This window comes from Lithobates pipiens, unplaced genomic scaffold, assembly GCF_037356315.1.
Source record: "Lithobates pipiens isolate NorthernLeopardFrog02 unplaced genomic scaffold, aLitPip1_a1.2 Scaffold_1, whole genome shotgun sequence".
Lineage (NCBI taxonomy): Eukaryota > Metazoa > Chordata > Amphibia > Anura > Ranidae > Lithobates > Lithobates pipiens.
Window position 1 is genome coordinate 137436560 of NW_027507685.1, and position 19085 is coordinate 137455644.

General features: G+C 42.4%; 1 protein-coding gene across 1 annotated transcript; it reads left to right on the top strand.

Moving 5' to 3' along the window:
* Positions 1 to 3224: 3224 nt before the first annotated feature.
* LOC143987442 (olfactory receptor 1M1-like) lies at positions 3225 to 4190 on the top strand. The gene has a single exon (XM_077486149.1). The coding sequence runs from the start codon at positions 3225 to 3227 to the stop codon at positions 4188 to 4190; it is 966 nt and encodes a 321-aa protein (XP_077342275.1).
* The last annotated feature ends 14895 nt before the right edge of the window (positions 4191 to 19085 follow it).

Genomic DNA, 19085 nt, shown 5'->3' on the forward strand with positions numbered 1-19085 from the left:
ATAAAGGAACATAAAAAAAAAGGAATATAGAAAAAAATATCCCACAAAATTAAAAACCTTATTTAGATAATATAAAGCAAAGGAATCTTGTCACAAACTTGCAAATAAAGTGCTCAAGTGCATAGTAATAAGTAAATAAAAATATCATATAGGTAGTGCAATAAACCGCAAAATAATTGATGTGTAAACAGCAAAAATTCCACTCGTGCTGTGGTAAAACCAGTGAACAAACTAAAGTGCTGAGGTGCATATAATATTGCTAATGGCAAACAGTATTAATTTAGAAACTAGAATAGTCCAATGGTGGGTGATATGGTGCAAATATCATAAACAGTCCAAATATAAAGTGAAGTTGTGCATTCACAGTGCAAAAGAACTTTCTCCACTTCAGTGATGTCCTCGTGTTCACTAGGCACACCAAACAATTACCTCACTGCTGTAAGGTATACAGCATATATGTAGCCCTTTAAGGGAAAACACTGGGAACCATGGAGAGGACTTCAAACTTCTATCACGTCACCGTTCATATACATACTCCATAGATGAGGCCAGCATAGGTGATCAAAGAGTAAATATAAAACCCACCATAGTGTAGTAGGCTTTAAAATTTAGCAATTTTATTAAAAAAAAATCAAAGCTACTCACAAACCAACACGCATAAGTCGCACAGTAAAACAAACTACGAGCGTACTACTCGGGTGTAGGCGTCACTTCCAGTATCCTACGCGTTACGTCACTTCCGTGACTTTAACTGGGATCCCAGTCACGGGAAGTGACATAACGCGTAGGATGCCGGAAGTGACACCTACACCTGAGCGGTACGCTCGTAGTTTGTTTTACTGTGCGACTTATGCGTGTTGGTTTGTGAGTAGCTTTGATTTTTTTTTTTATAAAATTGCTAAATTTTAAAGCCTACTACACTATGGCAGGTTTTATATTTACTCTTTGATCACCTATGCTGGCCTCATCTATGGAGTATCTATATGAACGGTGACGTGATAGAAGTTTGAAGTCCTCTCCATGGTTCCCAGTGTTTTCCCTTAAAGGGCTACATATATGCTGTATACCTTACAGCAGTGAGGTAATTGTTTGGTGTGCTTAGTGAACACGAGGACATCACTGAAGTGGAGAAAGTTCTTTTGCACTGTGAATGCACAACTTCACTTTATATTTGGACTGTTTATGATATTTTCACCATATCACCCACCATTGGACTACTCTATTTTCTAAATTAATACTGTTTGCCATTAGCAATATTATATGCACCTCAGCACTTTAGTTTGTTCACTGGTTTTACCATAGCACAATTGTAATTTCGCTGTTTACACAGCACGAGTGGAATTTTTGCTGTTTACACATCAATTATTTTGCGGTTTATTGCACTACCTATATGATATTTTTATTTACTTATTACTATGCACTTGAGCACCTTATTTGCAAGTTTGTGATAAGATTCCTTTGCTTTACATTATCTAAATAAGGTTTTTAATTTTGTGGGATATTTTTTTCTATATTCCTTTTTTTCTATATTCCTTTATTGTATTCATAGCAGCGCAGCACTAATTTTATCACTAAACTATATAATAGGACACACCCTCTATCCAATCATTCTGTATCCAATCAGGCAAGCTCTTGCCTGATTGTGGACTGTATGTTGTCCCAGGGAGTTTAGCCTAAAGGGATGCTGGGGAAGCCAGGCACATATGGAGGAATGCCAGGTGTACTGTGAAAACATAGTTGATGGGTGAGGATGTGCTAATGAGGTCAGCTGGTAAACTCCTCCCTGTGTCTTACTGGCTGGTCTATCTGAGTCTGTATACCAGGGAGTTTCTGAAGCCTTCTGAGAAATATAGCCATGGGTGTAGGGTTGCCACCTCATAAAACTTACTTAGTGCCTTATCTGCATTAAAGTAGCCTAAGAACCTGTGTAATTCACATCTGTTCGGGTTTAATGGGATGAGGTGGCAACCCTACATGGCTGAGGTAAGACCTTGTTTTCAAAATCAAAGAAAACTTGTATTTTTGTGCAGAGGTACAGTAATGATATATTGGTACAAAGGGGAGTTGGCTTTTAGAAGAAAAAAAGAGGTGAACTTAGCCTTTAAGGGTGTTATAGGGAAAGAAGGCATAGGGATTCAAGTGGATAAAATACCTAACAATCCTATCATGAAGATCCATAAGCAAGCCTTTTATATTATGAGAGACATTTGTCTCCCAATTGTGCTCTTGCATTGTCACTTTGCCACATGAGCCCTTGGTAAAGGCAGATTATGCAGATTATGCAGACATGGTTGACGGTCCATGGTTCTTAGCCAGTGGTATGTGTATTTCATATGGAATTTTAGAAAATAAGTACTATATAAAACATTTATTACTAAGTGGCTATTTAAAAAATATAATAATTTGGACAATATGTATACACAGTTAAGGAAAAGTAGAGCCAAAGCTTTCTTGGCCCTATTTTTCCCATGGATCACATGAGTGCAGTTCATTCTGCGCTCCCGTGACCCATTTTCAGCTGTCAATGGGCTAAAGTCCACTGTTGTCTGACATCACTTAGCTGGTCCAAGAGATGATTGATCCTGACTTTACATCGCTGTGGGGGCAGAGCAGAGAGCCCATTACTGACCGCCACAGCTCCTTGCTCCAAGCGAAGGGAAGAACTGAGATCACCACCTAGGTGAGTCATTTTTTTTTTTTTACGGAAACCCAAACTTCTCTTTAAGTACCTTTTGACATGGGTGCATTTATTACTTATGCCCCTTAAAAGAGAAGTTTAGGTTTCAAATAAAAGAATAGTTATACACACCTAGGTGGATGCAGCATTGATCTGATGCTGCATTCGTCCCCTGCCTCCTCTATACTGAGATCTGAGTGATCAAACACCATTGACTACTCAGTTCTCCACTCTGCTCTGAGCAGAGAGCATCAACAGTTTGCTCAGCGCTTTACAAAATGAAGGCAGACTTTATAGCCACAATACAATTTGGTAAAAGAGGAATCAGAGAGCCCTGCTCTTTAGAGCTTGCAGGGAGGGCCAAGTGATACAAAAATATAATAACTGTGGGGGATGAGCTGATGGAGAAAGTAAAAACACACAGTGTATTAGTTAGAAGCAGGATAGGCTTCTTGCCTACATACCAACAGTGCAATTGGGGCCTTTTATTATATTTGTAATGTGTATCCCGTTGTCGTTTTAGGTTACAAACAAGCATTCAGAAAAGATGTGTGAGGCCAATGAGACAGAGTTTTCGGAGTTCCTCTTGCTTGGATTTCATGAGTTCCACAATCTTAAGGCTCTGTTGTTCTTCACGTTCCTTGCTTTTTATCTGCTGATGATAACTGAAAACTGTCTGATTATTATATTTGTGTCATCTTGCCACCACCTTCAAGTCCCTATGTACATCTTCCTTAGGAACCTGGCACTAACGGACCTTCTTTTAACTTCTAACATCATGCCAAAATTATTAGAGGTGACTTGGTTGGGTGGAGCAATTATTTCCAAAATGAGCTGCCTCTTCCAATTTTATTTCCATTGCATTGCATCTTTTACACAATCGCTGATTCTCACAGCCATGGCCTTTGACAGATACTTAGCCATATGTGACCCACTTCGGTATTCTTACCTTATGAACCAGAAACTCTGTTTGCACCTTGTCTTCTGGCCTTGGGCTATTACCATCATCCTACTTGTTACTGAAACAGTTTTAATAAGTCAAGTGGGCTTTTGTGATTCCAAAATCCTTGACCACTTCTTCTGTGATTTTGTTCCTATTTTAGAAATTGCCTCCAAGGACCAATCCATAGTAAAAGGTGTAGACTTCTCCCTGACCATTATTTTGGCTTTTATACCCTTTGTGCTGGTTATCATATCTTATCTAAATGTATTTATAGCTATTGTAAAGATCAGGTGTAGGGATGGCAGACGGAAAGCCTTCTCAATGAGCAGTTCTCACCTGGCGACCGTGTGCACATATTATGGACCGATAATTGCCATCTATATGTTCCCAGCAGGGGATGACACACCTTATGGCTATAAAATGAAATCCCTGCTCTATACAACATTAACCCCACTAATTAATCCAATTCTTTACAGTATGAGAAACCAAGAGATCAAGAAAGCGATTAAACTACTTTTTCATAAATCTTCTGTAAATATTAAAAAGCCCTTCATTTTTTTTATAGGTTAGCATTTATTTGAAAAAAAAAAAAAAACTTCACTTGTAAGTGTCTTTTTAGAGTTACTCCACTAGCAAGTTCCATTTCGGTTGGTCACAGCGTTTCTCATGGATTACTGTCTGAATTAAAGTGCATCCAAAGATTCCTTTATGGCAGTCCAAAAAGTCCCAGATCTTGTTATGTGATGAATAAGCCTCATAAGTTAAAAAAAAAACTACTTTTTTGCCTTCCCTGACTGAGTCAAATCCTTCTTCATTTGTGCCTTACATACTTCTCCCAGACATTGCAGCATACATTGGAAGGCAACTTTCAGCAACAGAGGCAGTGTTGTCAATTCAGAGAGCAGTGGGCAGGACCTACTGCGGCCATGTACAGATTGACAGGATTGTGAATCAGCGGTAACAATTCTTCACCCCCTGCAACAAACCATTGTAGTGCAAGGCAGGCACATCCTACATGACAGTGGCAATGCTGCTCTTAATTCAGGAGTTGTGGAGCATTGTTGCCTCCCCATCACAGGTAGCTGCATTTAACTGACAAGATCAATGGGTGTTTGTTTGATATTGTAGAGGGACTAATAAGTAAGTGCTGCAGTACAAACACTATATTACCAAAAGTATTGGAACACCTGCCTTTAAACGCACATGAACTTTAATGGCCTCCCAGACCTAGCCTGTAGGGTTCAATATTGAGTTGGCCCACCCTTTGGAGCTATAACAGCTTCAGCTCTACTAGGAAGGCTGTCCACAAGGTTTAGGAGTGTGTCTATGGGAAGTTTGACCATTCTTCCAGAAGCCCATTTGTGAGGTCAGGTACTGGTGTTTGAAGAGAAGGCCTGGCTTCTATCTGATTGAGGTCAAGACTCTGTGCAGGCACAGTGAAGTTCCTTCACCCCAAAATCTATGTCTTTATGGACTTTGCTTTGTGCACTGGTTCAAATCATTCGGTGGAGGGGGGGGGGGTTATGGTGTGGGACTGGTTTTCAAGGGTTGAGCTTTGTTCCCTTAGTTCCAGTGAAGGGAACTCCTTAAGGCATCAGCATACCAAGACATTTGGGACAATTTCATGTACCCAGCATTGTGGGAACAGTTTGGGGATGGCTCCTTCCTGTTCCAACATGACTGTGCAGTGCACAAAGCAAGGTCTATAAAGACATGGATGAGTGAGTTTGGGGTGGAGGAACTTGACTGTCCTGCACAGTGTTCTGACCTCAACCCGACAGAACACCTTTGGAATGAATTTGAGGGGAGCCAGGCAAATATATATGGACAACTGAGGAGCTGGGGGGGGGACGACAAATTATTAGGTGAGATTAACTGTCCTTTACAGTATATGGCGCCATACTTCCTTATTAGATCAAACCAGGTCAATTACATCACAAAGAACAGAAAATTGCATCCATGCACTCTCTGTTAATAAACATTTGCTGAGATGGGGTGCCTATACTCCAAGATAAAACCTTAGAGTCTCAAGGTGAGGAATCAAGAGACCACTTTACATGTTTCTACAATCTCAATTTGGTACATTCTGCCAACTATTCAGAGTGCGAGGACTGGAATGCTCCTGATGTCTCTGCTCAAGTATTATTATGCATCTCTATGAGATGAACTAATTCTGTAACTGGAAGCTCTCTTTTTTCATATATAGTGTTGAATTAAATTTTTTAATGAAGTGGAGGAACCAATGAAGAACATATTTTTTATAAAGTGAATAATTGGGGGGGGGGGGGGAGGGGAAATTGACTTTAAAAAAAATAGGTTTTTGTGTTTTTTTACCTTCCACTAGTGCCACAGTGGCAAGGGATCCTGTTGAAATCAGTTCACAGGTGTAGAGTGTGAAAACTTCCTTACCTTTTATAAGGACATATGTGCTATCCAATACATTCCTTCATTCTACACCTACTCCGGACCTCTGTGGTTCTGTAAAGATCCATTGTGGGGTTGGTGTTTTTATGGGGCCAATTAGTATTAGCATAGCAGGGAGCCTGCACATTTGGACACTCTTGCTATAGGCCTACCCCTATGTATGCCTGTTGGCTAATATTTTATGGGGAAATTACACCACACTTTACATTTTAGTAAATAAATAAGAGTCAGCAATAACCCAGGTGGATGACTGAATATAACTCTAGAGAACAGGAATGCAGGAATAGATTCAGGGCTGAATTTCCATCATCATAGCCTGTAAACACACAAATAGGCCAAACTCCATCCCTCTGCGAGGATTAGCTCTTTTACTCTGAACATTTTCTGGTTGGTCCTAAGTTAGTCTAGAATAAAAAAAATCATGTATAAATACAATTACATATAAAATAAATGCATTTCTATTGAAGACAGGGTTGGCACTGGCAGGTAAAAACAGGTATTGTTGCCAATGCAATTATTTTTCAAGAGAACAAATTGTCTGCATTTTACCCAGAAAAGGTGGGAACATCAAAGCCCAACTGCGAGCAAAATAAGAAAGATAGGTCTGTCTCCCTATACCTGCCTAATATACCCTTTTTAATAAACTCTCAAAACCTTACGTGAATCTGCTGTAATGTGATCTTCGTGGTACTTCATCCAGTAGCAGCGATCAGTGGTCTGAAGCTGTCCTATATTCTTTTCAGCAATCTTCCCCTTGCTTGGTGTTGTTATGAAATGGTGAGGGTCCCAGTAAGACCTGAGTAATGTGGTCTTCTGTCAAGAAGTCCCCGCATAACAACTGGCACAAAATGGTACTTTTTTAGCATCTTAAAATTGGCCTGATTTTTTCTTCTTTGGATTGTGGCTCTAAGAAATTTCCTCATCAAGATCTTCAGCACAAATAACATATCTTGGCATGTAACATACTTACAACATTTAAAACAATTGAGCTTTCACACAAAAAAACAATACTTACTTAGAGACCATTACCCTGAATCTAACATGTAGTCCCAATTTAGCTCCTAAAGCAGAACTAAACATGAATAGCCCATCTTTTGCTGGGATAATGATCATTAATCTAGAGAGTACCTTTTTCTGCTGCTAGATGTCCTTAGTCTGATGGCCAGCATCATTCAACCCACCTCCACTGAGCCCAAGTCATCCTGGACCCACTCCAACCTGTGACTGGGCAATGAATGGGGAATCAGCACAGCGATAAGCCCATCTCTTTGCCACTCTGCTTTCTCCTCCTATCGGCATGCTTTGTGTACACATGAACTGATTGGCTCCTTGTACTGCTTCTTCCTTTCATTTTCCAGCCCTGCAGTACAGGGACTACAAGATGCTGATACCAGGTCAACTTCAGGTACTGTAGTTACAAATGCATCTAGGAATGTGTTTGTGGTTCCCCTAAAACGTTATTTCTGACGAAGCACGCAGGACAGGCCACGTGATCTGATATCACTGCGCATGCACGCCGCATGGTGGAATTCGGCATGCTCCTTCTTTGCTGATGTTTTATGAGTAGATTATGTTTGCAATAAACTTGGATAATTTTATTGGATTACGCTATGTGTGGTTTTATTTTTTTTTGATGAAACATATGTGATGTCAGCATTCCCGGAGGTGAAAAAGAAACAACTTGGGGCTTTGGAGGATCCTTTACCGGCTACCATTCATCAAATGTTGTGAGAAAAGCGCATTAGACCTCTAAGGGGTATAAAAATTCAGTAAAGGGCACATATTTGTTGTGTTGATGGTGATAGCGTGTCCTTGGCTGTAATTCACATAGTTTTGGTGGAATTTAAAAGTCATAGAATTGTCACTATATCATTTTGAGGACTCTTGTATGCTATCACCTGTACAGGTTATTTAGTGGACTTTCATTTTTGGATTATTTGTACTGATTTTGCACTTTAATCTTGCACTTTGTTTTGTTGCATTGTAATTGTCATTGATATGAAGTGATAGCGCTACACATTTGCATATACAGTATACATTTAAGAAAGTATTGATGATTACAGAGCTTCTATTCGGTAGAACTAAATGGATTTTTTCATTTTTAGATAGATTATAGGATTATAACCTATATATGTGTCCCATTGGGGAGATTTCCCTTCACCTTCTGTATAGCCAAAACAGGACGTGAGAGGAAATCCCTGGTTATCGCCAGAACTAGTGTCCCCATTTGAAGATCTACCTTATATTACTGTTCTAGGGACAACCCAAAACTACAGATTTTCTTTTACTTTGACTTTCAATGATAACAGTAAACAGGACAAATAGGGAGGGTGACTGAATCAACATCAAAATAAAAAAAATACAGGATTACTCTGCCATTATTAATCAGGTGAGGTTAGCCATAAAAAATAAACAAAAAATAATCCTCATTTGTATTTATAATACTACACTATCAATCCGAAAATCTGTACTAAGTTTATACTTATTATATGTGTCTTAATTGTATAGTATAATATTTTGACAGGACAAAGTGACAACTATGGTTTTTACCGCAGCTGGGGAGCTACAGATTGGCCCAAACATTCTAACTGTACACTCAAAACCATGCAGAGTTTGAAAAGTAAGAGCAAGTCAAAGGTGGAAATACTTGAAGGCCATGTAGAAAACAGAACTCATAAATAATAATTTTCTGAAAAAGCATGACTACTGGAACAATACCATGTCAATTTTGTACTACACTGTGGGTATATTATATCTAGTTGGCAAGGATAATTTCAAATGTGGTACCATCTCTGACTGCCGACCACAAATATGAGATTTAAATCTGACCATTTCTTTTACATGCTTGCGTATTTTGAAGAAAATGAGGGTACAGCGCCCCCATTCTCTCTACACAGTCACTTTATCATCAGTGTTGTGGTTATACTTTATTATGAAGCAACTTTTTTCACTAGGTGTCTCAGTTCTTGGGGAAGGAATCAGGCTGTGTTGGACTTCAGAGAAAGAGAGATAAATAATTTTGTAAGTAAAAGGCTTACAAATACAGGATGCTGTTGTAAATAGAAAAGCCCATAATCCAGGTAATGGGAGCTGGATTGAGGGTGGATGGCTGCAGAATGTGACCATGTTTCCTAAATATACAGTGCCTTGAAAAAGTATTCATACCCCTTAAAATTTTCCAAATTTTGTCATGTTACTACCAAAAACCTAAATTTATTTTATTAGGATTTTATGTGATAGACCAACACAAAGTGGCACATCAATGTGAAGTGGAAGGAAAATGATAAATGGTTTTTAACATTTTTTACAAATAAATATGTGAAAAGTGTGGCGTGCATTTGAATTCAGCCCCCCTGTGTCAATACTTTGTAGAGCCACCTTTCACTGCAATTACAGCTGAAAGTCTTTTTAGGGTTGTCTCTACCAACTTTTCACATCTAGAGAGTGGCATTTTTGGCCATTCTTCTTTGCAAAATGGCACAAGCTCTGTCAGATTGACTTGAGAGAGTTGGGGAACAGCAATTTTCAAGTCTTGCCACTAGGGATGAGCCGAAAACCCCCTCGGTTCGACTTGCAGCAGAACCTGCGAACGGACCAAAAATTTGCGCAAACTTTAGAACCCCATTAAAGTCTATGGGACTTGACCATTCGAAATCAAAAGTGCCAATTTTAAAGGCTGATATGCAAGTTATTGTCCAAAAAAGGGTTTGGGGACCCGGCTCCTGCCCCATGGGACATGTATCAAGGCAAAATAAAGTTTTAAAAACAGCATTTTTTTCGGGAGCACTGATTTTAATGATGCTTAAAGTGGTTGTAAACCCTTACAAACCACTTTGACCTACAGGTAAGCCTAGATTAAGGCTTACCTGTCGGTCCAAGAAATATCTCCTAAACCTATACGGTTTAGGAGATATTTACAAAAAGACAACCACTGCTGTCTACGGTGCAGGCGCACTGGGCAGGCCGCAGATCGCGGCGATATGCCACTCGTGTCGGCTCCCGTGCGAATGCGCGGGAATGATGTCATCGTGGCTCCGGTGAATCACAGCGCCAGAGCAGAGAGACCCGGAAGTCACTCCGGGATACATGGCAGCGGCAAAGAGGAAGACGGAGGACCGCTTATTCATAATGAACTAGTATGCTATGCATACTAGCTCATTATACCTTTTGCCTTACAGGATGTGTTTTTTTTTTCTATATTGCCTTTACTTCCACTTTAAAGTGAAAAAAAAAGTGATAAATATTAAATATAAAAATATTCATTTAAATATCATGCCTGGGGGTATCTATAGTATGCCTGCGAAGTGGCATGTGTTTCCTGTGTTTAGAACAGTCCCAGCACAAAATTACATTTCTAAGGGAAAAAAAAAATAGTAAAACATTCCCATAGACACACTCCTTTTTTTTTTTTTTTCCTTTTTTTTTTTTTTTTTTTTTAACTGCTTGCGGTTTTAATGTAATGTCTGGTCCCGGCAATACGGACGAAAATCATTGAGAAAAATGGCATGGGTAACCCCCCCTGCCCATTACCAGCCCTTTTGGGTCTTGTACGGATATTAAGGAGAACCCCGTACCCAAATTAAAAAAAGGAAAGGCGTGGGGACCCAGGCCCTATATACTCAGAACAGCAGTATTTAGGCGGTGCAAACAAGACAGGGACTGTGTAAGTTTGTTGTTAAATAGAATCTGTTTGTAATTTTGAACTGATACATTTTTAAAGTGTAGCTCCAGTCAAAAAATCTATTTTTAAGCTTTTTGGAAAACATAGGGAAGGGTTATCACCCCTGTAAAAAAAAATTCCGTCTGTGCACCTCTTCAAAAGATTTCACCTCACTTTCTGTCCCAATGACCAATGTAGCGTCAGTAGAGCGGAGACACGGTTTTCCCATATCAACTCTTACAGGAGAGAATTTCCCTTCCTAGGGGTAGATTTCATCTCACTTCCTATTGTCTCCTTCTGTTTGCAAGTAGGAGACGTTTGTAAGTTGGATGTTTGAAAGTAGGGGCCTGCCCTATATGCTCTGCAGCAATTTGGGCCTAAGGTGTTGGTGTTGCCACAACACTGTAAGCCCTCAAAGTGACTCTTGGTGGTGCTGGAACGCCCTGCTGTGAACTATTATATCAAGAATTGTAATTACATGCCATTGTTGAACAGTGGTAGAAAAATTGGGCCTTTGGTGGTGGTGGTGGTGCTGGTGCCATAACACTGTAAGTCCTCACAGTTACTCTTGGTGCACACTGGAACGGGCCCTGCTGTGAAATATTATATCAAGAATTGTATTTGCATGCACCTGTTGAACAGGAGCACAAAAATTGGGCCTTGGGCACTGGTGCCACAACACTGCAACACCTCACAGAAACTCTAGTTGGAGAGCAGGAATGAGTCCTGCTGCAAAGTATTGGATCACAAATTGTAATTACACGCCCCTGTTAAATAGGGGCTGAAAAATTGGGCCTTAGACACTGATGGCGGTGCCCAGAACCAAAAATTTTCTTCCAAGCTATCAACAGGATCATTGAGGAGGAAGAGGATAGTCAGTCAGTATAACAGGACAGTCACTCAGCATCAGCATAGGCAGTCTTGAAGGGATCTCACATTTCAAAAAAAATTATTCGGTTACATCAGCTTCAGGTTCTTGGTAGCTGGTGGTGATCCTGTGATCGGTTACAAAGCCTCCAGCAATTACCAGGAAATAATTCCCAATTTTTCCCACTGCAGAGAGGCACCAGGCAAGGGTGTCCTTTATCCCCCCTCCTTTTTGCTCTCGCAATAGAGCCCCTAGCCCGTGCCATCATAGAAAACATAAACATTCAAGGTTATCATAAAGGTCCAGATGAGTTCAAAGTAAGCCTATATGCAGATGATGTACTCTTACTTATCACTAACCCCCTAATTGCACTACCCAACCTAATCACTTTATTAAACTCTTTTCATACTATTTCAGGCCTAGGAGTCAATCTAGCTAAATGTTCTGCCATGCCTATTAATAGCCCGAATGACCTAACTTTATCACTGCAACGCCACTTCTCCTTTGCATGGTGCACCCAATCATTTCGCTACTTAGGTATTCAAATTACCCCTGAATTTAAAACCTTATTCCAAACAAATTACCACCCTATAGTTTCAAACATCAGATCACTCCTGCTTATTTGGGATAAATACCATACTCATTCCTCGGTAGGGTCATGGCTATTAAGATGGCGATATTACCTATACTACTTTTTTTTTCAGGTCCCTCCCTATTTATATCACCAAATTCTACATAGATTCCATCCAAAGAGACATTAATAAATTTATTTGGCACCATAAAAAAGCTAGATTTCATAAATCCATACTATATAGACCTTTACCCCTCGGAGGCCTAGGCCTCAAAAACCTTTGGCTCTATTATTTATCTGCCAGACTGGCTCATTCAACTCAATGGAATAGTCCTCCAGCTAACATTCCATGGCTCAAATTTTAAACTCATTCTATTTATCCCTTTCTACCTTCGGGATTATTATGGTCAAAATCAATTAAACCCAACTGTTTCACCTCTCTTAAAGTGGTTGTAAACCCTTACAAACCACTTTGACCTACAGGTAAGCCTAGATTAAGGCTTACCTGTAAGTCCAAGAAATATCTCCCAAACCTATGCGGTTTAGGAGATATTTGCCCGAAGATGGGCACCGCTGTCTACGGCGAGCAGGCGCACTGAGCGTGGCATCCTCGATAACGAAGATGCCGCGCAATGCCGCGGGTCTCGGCTCCCGTGCGCATGCATTGCCGAATGAGATCGGCGGAACTGCGAGACCCACCGAGAAGATGGATGCGGCGGACTACAGGGGACAGCGGTGACTTCGCTGGCTCCTGTGTCAGGTAAGTAACACATAATGGGCTACTATGCGATGCATAGTAGTTCATTATGCTTTGCCTTTGCAGGGAATGAAAGAGGAAGTAAACTCATCAGGGTTTACTTCCTCTTTAACACAATAGTATACCAATCTGTTTATTTATGGTCACTTTATGGAAAGAAATTCCATCTAGCCTCCTCTTTTTCGCCGTTACTCTCCTACTTAGGGGATCCCGAGTTCCCCCAAGCGTTCCATGACATCTCACAGTTCTCCTTATGGCGTAATGCCAACATAACCACATTCCAAGACTTTAAAACAGGACCTCACTTTAAGACCTTTCTTCAGTTACAAGCACAATACAAACTCCCCCCCACAGAACTACATAATTATACACTAATCAAACATTTCTTTCAACTCAGATGCCCCCTGGATACACAAATGCAAAGCACTCGATTTAAACGCCTGTGCTCCCATTCCCCTAGAGATAGAGGTATTATCTCCAATATTTATCGATCACTTATTGAGATTACATTAGATGATAAAACTAAACCAATGCTCAAATGGGAAATTGACACAGGCTTATCATTTGATCCAACTGAATGGCAGGAGATGCTGACCAACATGCTTAGGAACACTAGATCATACTCAATACGTGAAACTGCTGTGAAACTTCACACAAGATGGTGTATGACCCCTGCAAAAATCCACTCAATATACCCTGCAGTATCCCCACTGTTTTCGTGGATGCAATGAAACAGGCACATTATCACATATTTTTTGGAGCTGTAGTCATCTTAACCCAATATGGCAGAAGACCTCTGCCATAGTTGCCTCTATAGCAGGTCGTCCTATTACCCTCACGATGCAAATCTGCCTATGCAGTACCAGTCTTGCTGGGTTGCACTGGGTTCTCTTGACCCCAGGTGTCGCTGTCACCACTGGCAAGGTTAAGAACGCAGTCTAGCTGGGTGTACACTGTTCTTTCGGAACTGGCCCAGTGGGAGGGTTCTCCTGCTGTGCGTTCTGGGAGGTGGTATTTAAGGTACTGACATCACATGCTTCGTGGGTTTTTTTTCTGTTCTGTTCTGTTGGAGAGAATATTTTCTGTCTGTGTGGTTCTGGTCCCCCTGACCAGCCCCCATGGCCCTCCTGGCCTGGGGGCGGAGCCATGCATTTCAAGCCCGAGGCGATGCAACTGCAGGGATAAGCCTGAATGGATTTCGGGGCCTATTGATCCAAAGGTGGTCCGCTGCCGTCTCATCCAAGGGAGAGGCCCAGCAACTGGAGAAACCCCAGGGGAGGACTCTTCAGGAGAAGGCCATGCACAAGGCTGGCTTCTCTGAAGGAGCCTGGAGGCTTAGTTGAAGGACACTACATGGATCTACATTCATACGGTATTGCCGGATTGGCTGAGAGATACTGGTACCGTATGATAGCTCTTTAAGTTTGTCTATGTCCCTCAGTAATGCTAAAGTCTGTGGCAGAGACTTTTCTTCAAATATCCTACACTCATGTCTGTGGCAGAGACTTTTCTTCAAATATCCTACACTCATGTCTGTGGCAGAGACTTTGCTTAACACCCTACCGGCTGCTAGGCCTAGTGAGAGGAGGTCTATCGGGGGGTTGTAAAATCCAGCTGTGAAACGGTTGCTATTCTCTGGATTTTTTCCTATAAGAGACTTTCAATTTTTGCAGTCTAAAGTACCTGAGCTTGATCCTAACCCTCTACCCTTGTCTAAAGACTCTGTTTCTGGTTCAAATAAATAACCCAAAAGAAGATTCAGTGTCAGTTTCCACATTTCTTTGGGCCATCTACCACGGGAACCCCTAGACAGAGAAGAGGTCAAGAAGGTAATGGTAAGACCAATAAAACCAGCAGCTCCTTCTGGGGTCAGTGCTACAATAAAATATTCCATGGACTCAACATGTCTCTCAGCAAATAGTTTGGGGTGTCTACTTTACAAAATGGGGTCATTTGGAGGGGGTTTGAACTGTCCTGGTATTTTATGCACAACATTAGTAGCTTATGCCACATATCACCAATAGGGATGAGCCGAACACCCCCCGGTTCGGTTCGCACCAGAACTTGCGAACGACCCCCGCGTTCGGTACGAACGTTAGAACCCCATTGAAGTCTATGGGACTCGAACGTTCGAATTGGAAAGTGCTAATTTTAACGGCTAATATGCAAGATAGTGTCCTAAAAAGGGTTTGGGGACCTGCCTCCTGCCTCAGGGGACATGGGTCACTGCAAAAAAAAGTTTTAAAAACTGCCGTTTTGGCGGGAGCACTGATTTTAATGACGATTAAAGTGAAAAAAAAAAGTGAAATATTCCTTTAAATATGGTGCCTGGGGGGTGTCTGTAGTATGCCTGTGAAGTGCCACGTGTTTCCCGTGTTTAGAACAGTCCCTGCACAAAATGACATTAACCACTTCAATACAGGGCACTTAAACACCTTCCTGCCCAGACCAATTTTGAGCTTTCAGCGCTGTCGCAGTTTGAATGACAATTGTGCGGTCATGCTACACTGTACCCAAATGAAATTTTTATCATTTTTTTCCCACAAATAGAGCTTTCTTTTGGTGGTATTTGATCACCTCTACGGTTTTTATTTTTTGCGCTACAAATAAAAAAATACCGAAAATTTTGAAAAAAAAAATGTTTTTTTTTGTTTCAGTTTCAAAACTTTGTAAATAAGTATGTTTTCTCCTTCACTGATGGGCACTGATGGGGCTACACTGATGGGCACTGATAAGGTGGCACTGATGGGCACCAATGTGGCACCAATGAAGTGGCACTGATAGGCGGCACTGATGAGCGACACGGATGGGCGACACGGATGGGCGACACGGATGGGCGACACGGACGGACACTGATAGGTGGCACAAATTGGCACTGATAGCTGGCACGGATGGGCGGCACGGATGGGCATGGATAGGCGGCACAGGTGGGCATAGATAGGCGGCACAGGTGGGCATGGATAGGCGGCACAGGTGGGCACTCATAGGCGGCACAGGTGGGCACTCAGGCGGCACAGGTGGGCACTCAGGCGGCACAGGTGGGCACTCATAGGCGGCACAGGTGGGCATTCATAGGCGGCATCGATGTTATAGTAATGGATGCCAATCAGTGCCAAACAATAATGCATGCCAATCAGTGATGCCCATTGTGGCCACTGATTGGCATCCATTATGGGCACTGATTGGCACCCATTGTGCTGACTGGCACCCTGGTGGTCTAGGGAGGATTATGGATTTTTATTACCTTTTCCCTGGTGGTCTAGTGGTGTCCCTGGTGGTCCAGTGTGGGCATCCTCGGGGGGGCTGTGCTGATAATCGATCAGCACAGACCCCCCCTGTCAGAGGAGCAGCCGATCGGCTCTCCTCTAATCGCGTCTGACAGACGCGAGTGAGGGAAAGCCGATCACCGGCTCTTCCCATTTACACTGTGATCAGCCGTGATTGGACACGGCTGATCACATGGTAAAGAGTCTCCGTCGGAGACTCTTTACCGAGATCGTAGTTGCCGGGTGTCAGACTGACACCCCGCAACAACGATCGCCGCGATGCGCGCCCCCGGGGGCGCGCAGCGGCTCATTATCCTAATCACGTCATATGACGTCCGGTTAGGATAATGAAACCACTTTGCCGCCGTCAATTTGTAATAGGGCGGGCGGCAAGTGGTTAAACGGAAATAACACCATTTAAAACTGCTTGCGGTTTTAATGTTATATCTGGTTCCTGCAATATGGTTGAAAATCATTGAGAAACATGGCATGGGTAGCCCTCGCTGCCCATTACCAGCCTATTTGGGTCTTGTATGCATATTAAGGGGAACCCCGTACCCATATTAAAAAAAGGAAATGCGTGTGGCCCCCAGGCCCTATATACTCAGAACAGCAGTATACAGGCGGTGCAAACAAGACAGGGACTGTGTAGGTTTGTTGTGTTAAGTTGAATCTGTTTGTCATTTTCAACCGGTACATTTTTAAAGTGTAGCTCCAGTCAAAAAAACTATCTTTAAGCTTTTTGGAAAACATAGGGAAGGGTTATCACCCCTGTATAATTTGTTTTGTCGTCCATCTTTTTTCATCTCACTTGCTGCTGTCTCCTTGCGTTTGCAAGTAGGAGATGTTTGTAAGTTGGATGTTTGAAAGTAGGGGCCTGCCCTATATTATAGCGGTATGTACTGGGTACAGAGCACGCAGACAGCACGCACTATCTCCTAACACTACTGACTGCAAGCTCTATTATTAACCACTTGTTAGCCCAATGTTTGCATAAAGTGAAAGATGAAGTTATGCTGAGTAAATAGATATCAAACATGTCACTCTTCAAAATTGCACATGCCCGTGGAATGGCGCCAAACGTCGCTACTTAAAAAATCCCCATAGGCGACGCTTTAATTTTTTTTTTACTGGTTACATGTTTTGAGTTGCAGAGGAGGTCTAGGACTAGAATTATTGCTCTCGCTCTAACATTCTCGGCGATACCTCACATGTGTGGCACATGCGAGCACATGGGGACATGGGCGCTTTAATTTTTATTTTATTTTTTTATTGTTCATTTTACTTTATTTATGTTAGTTTGACATTTTTTTCCCCAAAAATATATTTTTGATCACTTTTATTCCTATTACAAGAAATGTAAACATCCCTTGTAATAGGAATATGGGGTGACAGGTCCTCTTTACAGTGAAATCTAGGGGGTCAATATGACCCCACATCTCACCTCTAGGCTGGGAAGCCTGAAATAAAAAATAAAAAAAAGATTCTGGCTTTGATCGTACTGGCGAGTTGGTAGAAGCACCGGATGGCGGTGAGGGGTGGGGGGCGTCTATGGCTGGGTATTTCAGGGTATCACCGAGTATGGCAATTTATGGCAGGGTATTACAGAGTATTGGCGGGGTATTGGCGGGGTACTACAGAGTAATAGCAGGGTACTGCAGAGTATTGGGGGGTACTACAGAGTAATGGCAGGGTACTGCAGAGTATTGGGGGGTACTGCAGAGTATTGGGGGGTACTGCAGAGTATTGGGGGGTACTGCAGAGTAATGGCAGGGTACTGCACTGCAGAGTAATGGCAGGGTACTGCACTGCAGAGTAATGGCAGGGTACTGCAGAGTAATGGCAGGGTACTGCAGAGTATGCACTGGTATTGCAGAGTATTGGCAGGGAATTGAGGGGTTAAATTCGGTGAGCAGCGATGTGGGCACTGCAGATGCAGCCCACATCGCTGCTGACACCGATCTCTTTCCCCTCCGCTGTACCGATCGGTACAGAGAGGGGAGGGAGGAACAGGCGTCATAACATGACGCCGGTTTGTTTCCAAGTGATCACTCCGTCATTTGACGGAGCAATCACGTGGTAAACGGCCGCTATGAGCGGCCATTTACCGTGATCCGTGATGCGACCCGGCGGTCACGGATGCTCTCGAGTGCGCACACCTCGGGGCACGCGAGAGCAGAATTCTGAGAGGCCGTTAATTAACGGCCTCTCAGAGTTAAACAACCCCCCTGAAGCCATTAATCGGCAATGGGCAGTTGTTAAGTGGTTAAAGCTAGATCACTAGCTATATAGGTGAGGTGAATATAGTGGTGTATACTGCAGTCAGGGCACAGACAACAACCACTACACAGCAGCAAGATAGGAAATCAGCCAAAAACGATTGGTGTGTACTGTGTTGAAGGTACACAGAACACCCACTGCTTCAGATGCTAAGTAACACACTACACGAGACCGCCTCAAAGGCGGCCTTATATAGTGTGGGGCGTGCACTACACAGCCTGAGCTATGATTCCTGCCTGTGGCCAATCATGGCTCTCCTCGCTGCCGGCGCTGCGATTGGCCAAGCATGCGGGGTCACAGTGCATGCTTGGCCAATCATGGGGCAGCAATGCACTGCGCCACCGCAGTGCATTGTGGTCCGCGCGCGCGTCACTCGAATTTTGACGCAAACGGCCCAAACGTTCGGAATTCGCCGAACGGCCGAACAGCCAATGTTCAAGTCGAACGTACGTTCGACTCGAACACGAAGCTCATCCCTAATCACCAACTTTTATAATCACTTGAAGACAAAGCCCTTTCTGTCACTTTTTGTTTACACGACAATGATATTTTTTAATTGTGGTGGTGAAATCACCTCCTACGGTGCTGGAGTCGCTGGTTTACGTATTGTGAGAGCAAACACTGTTGCTGTAAACATAA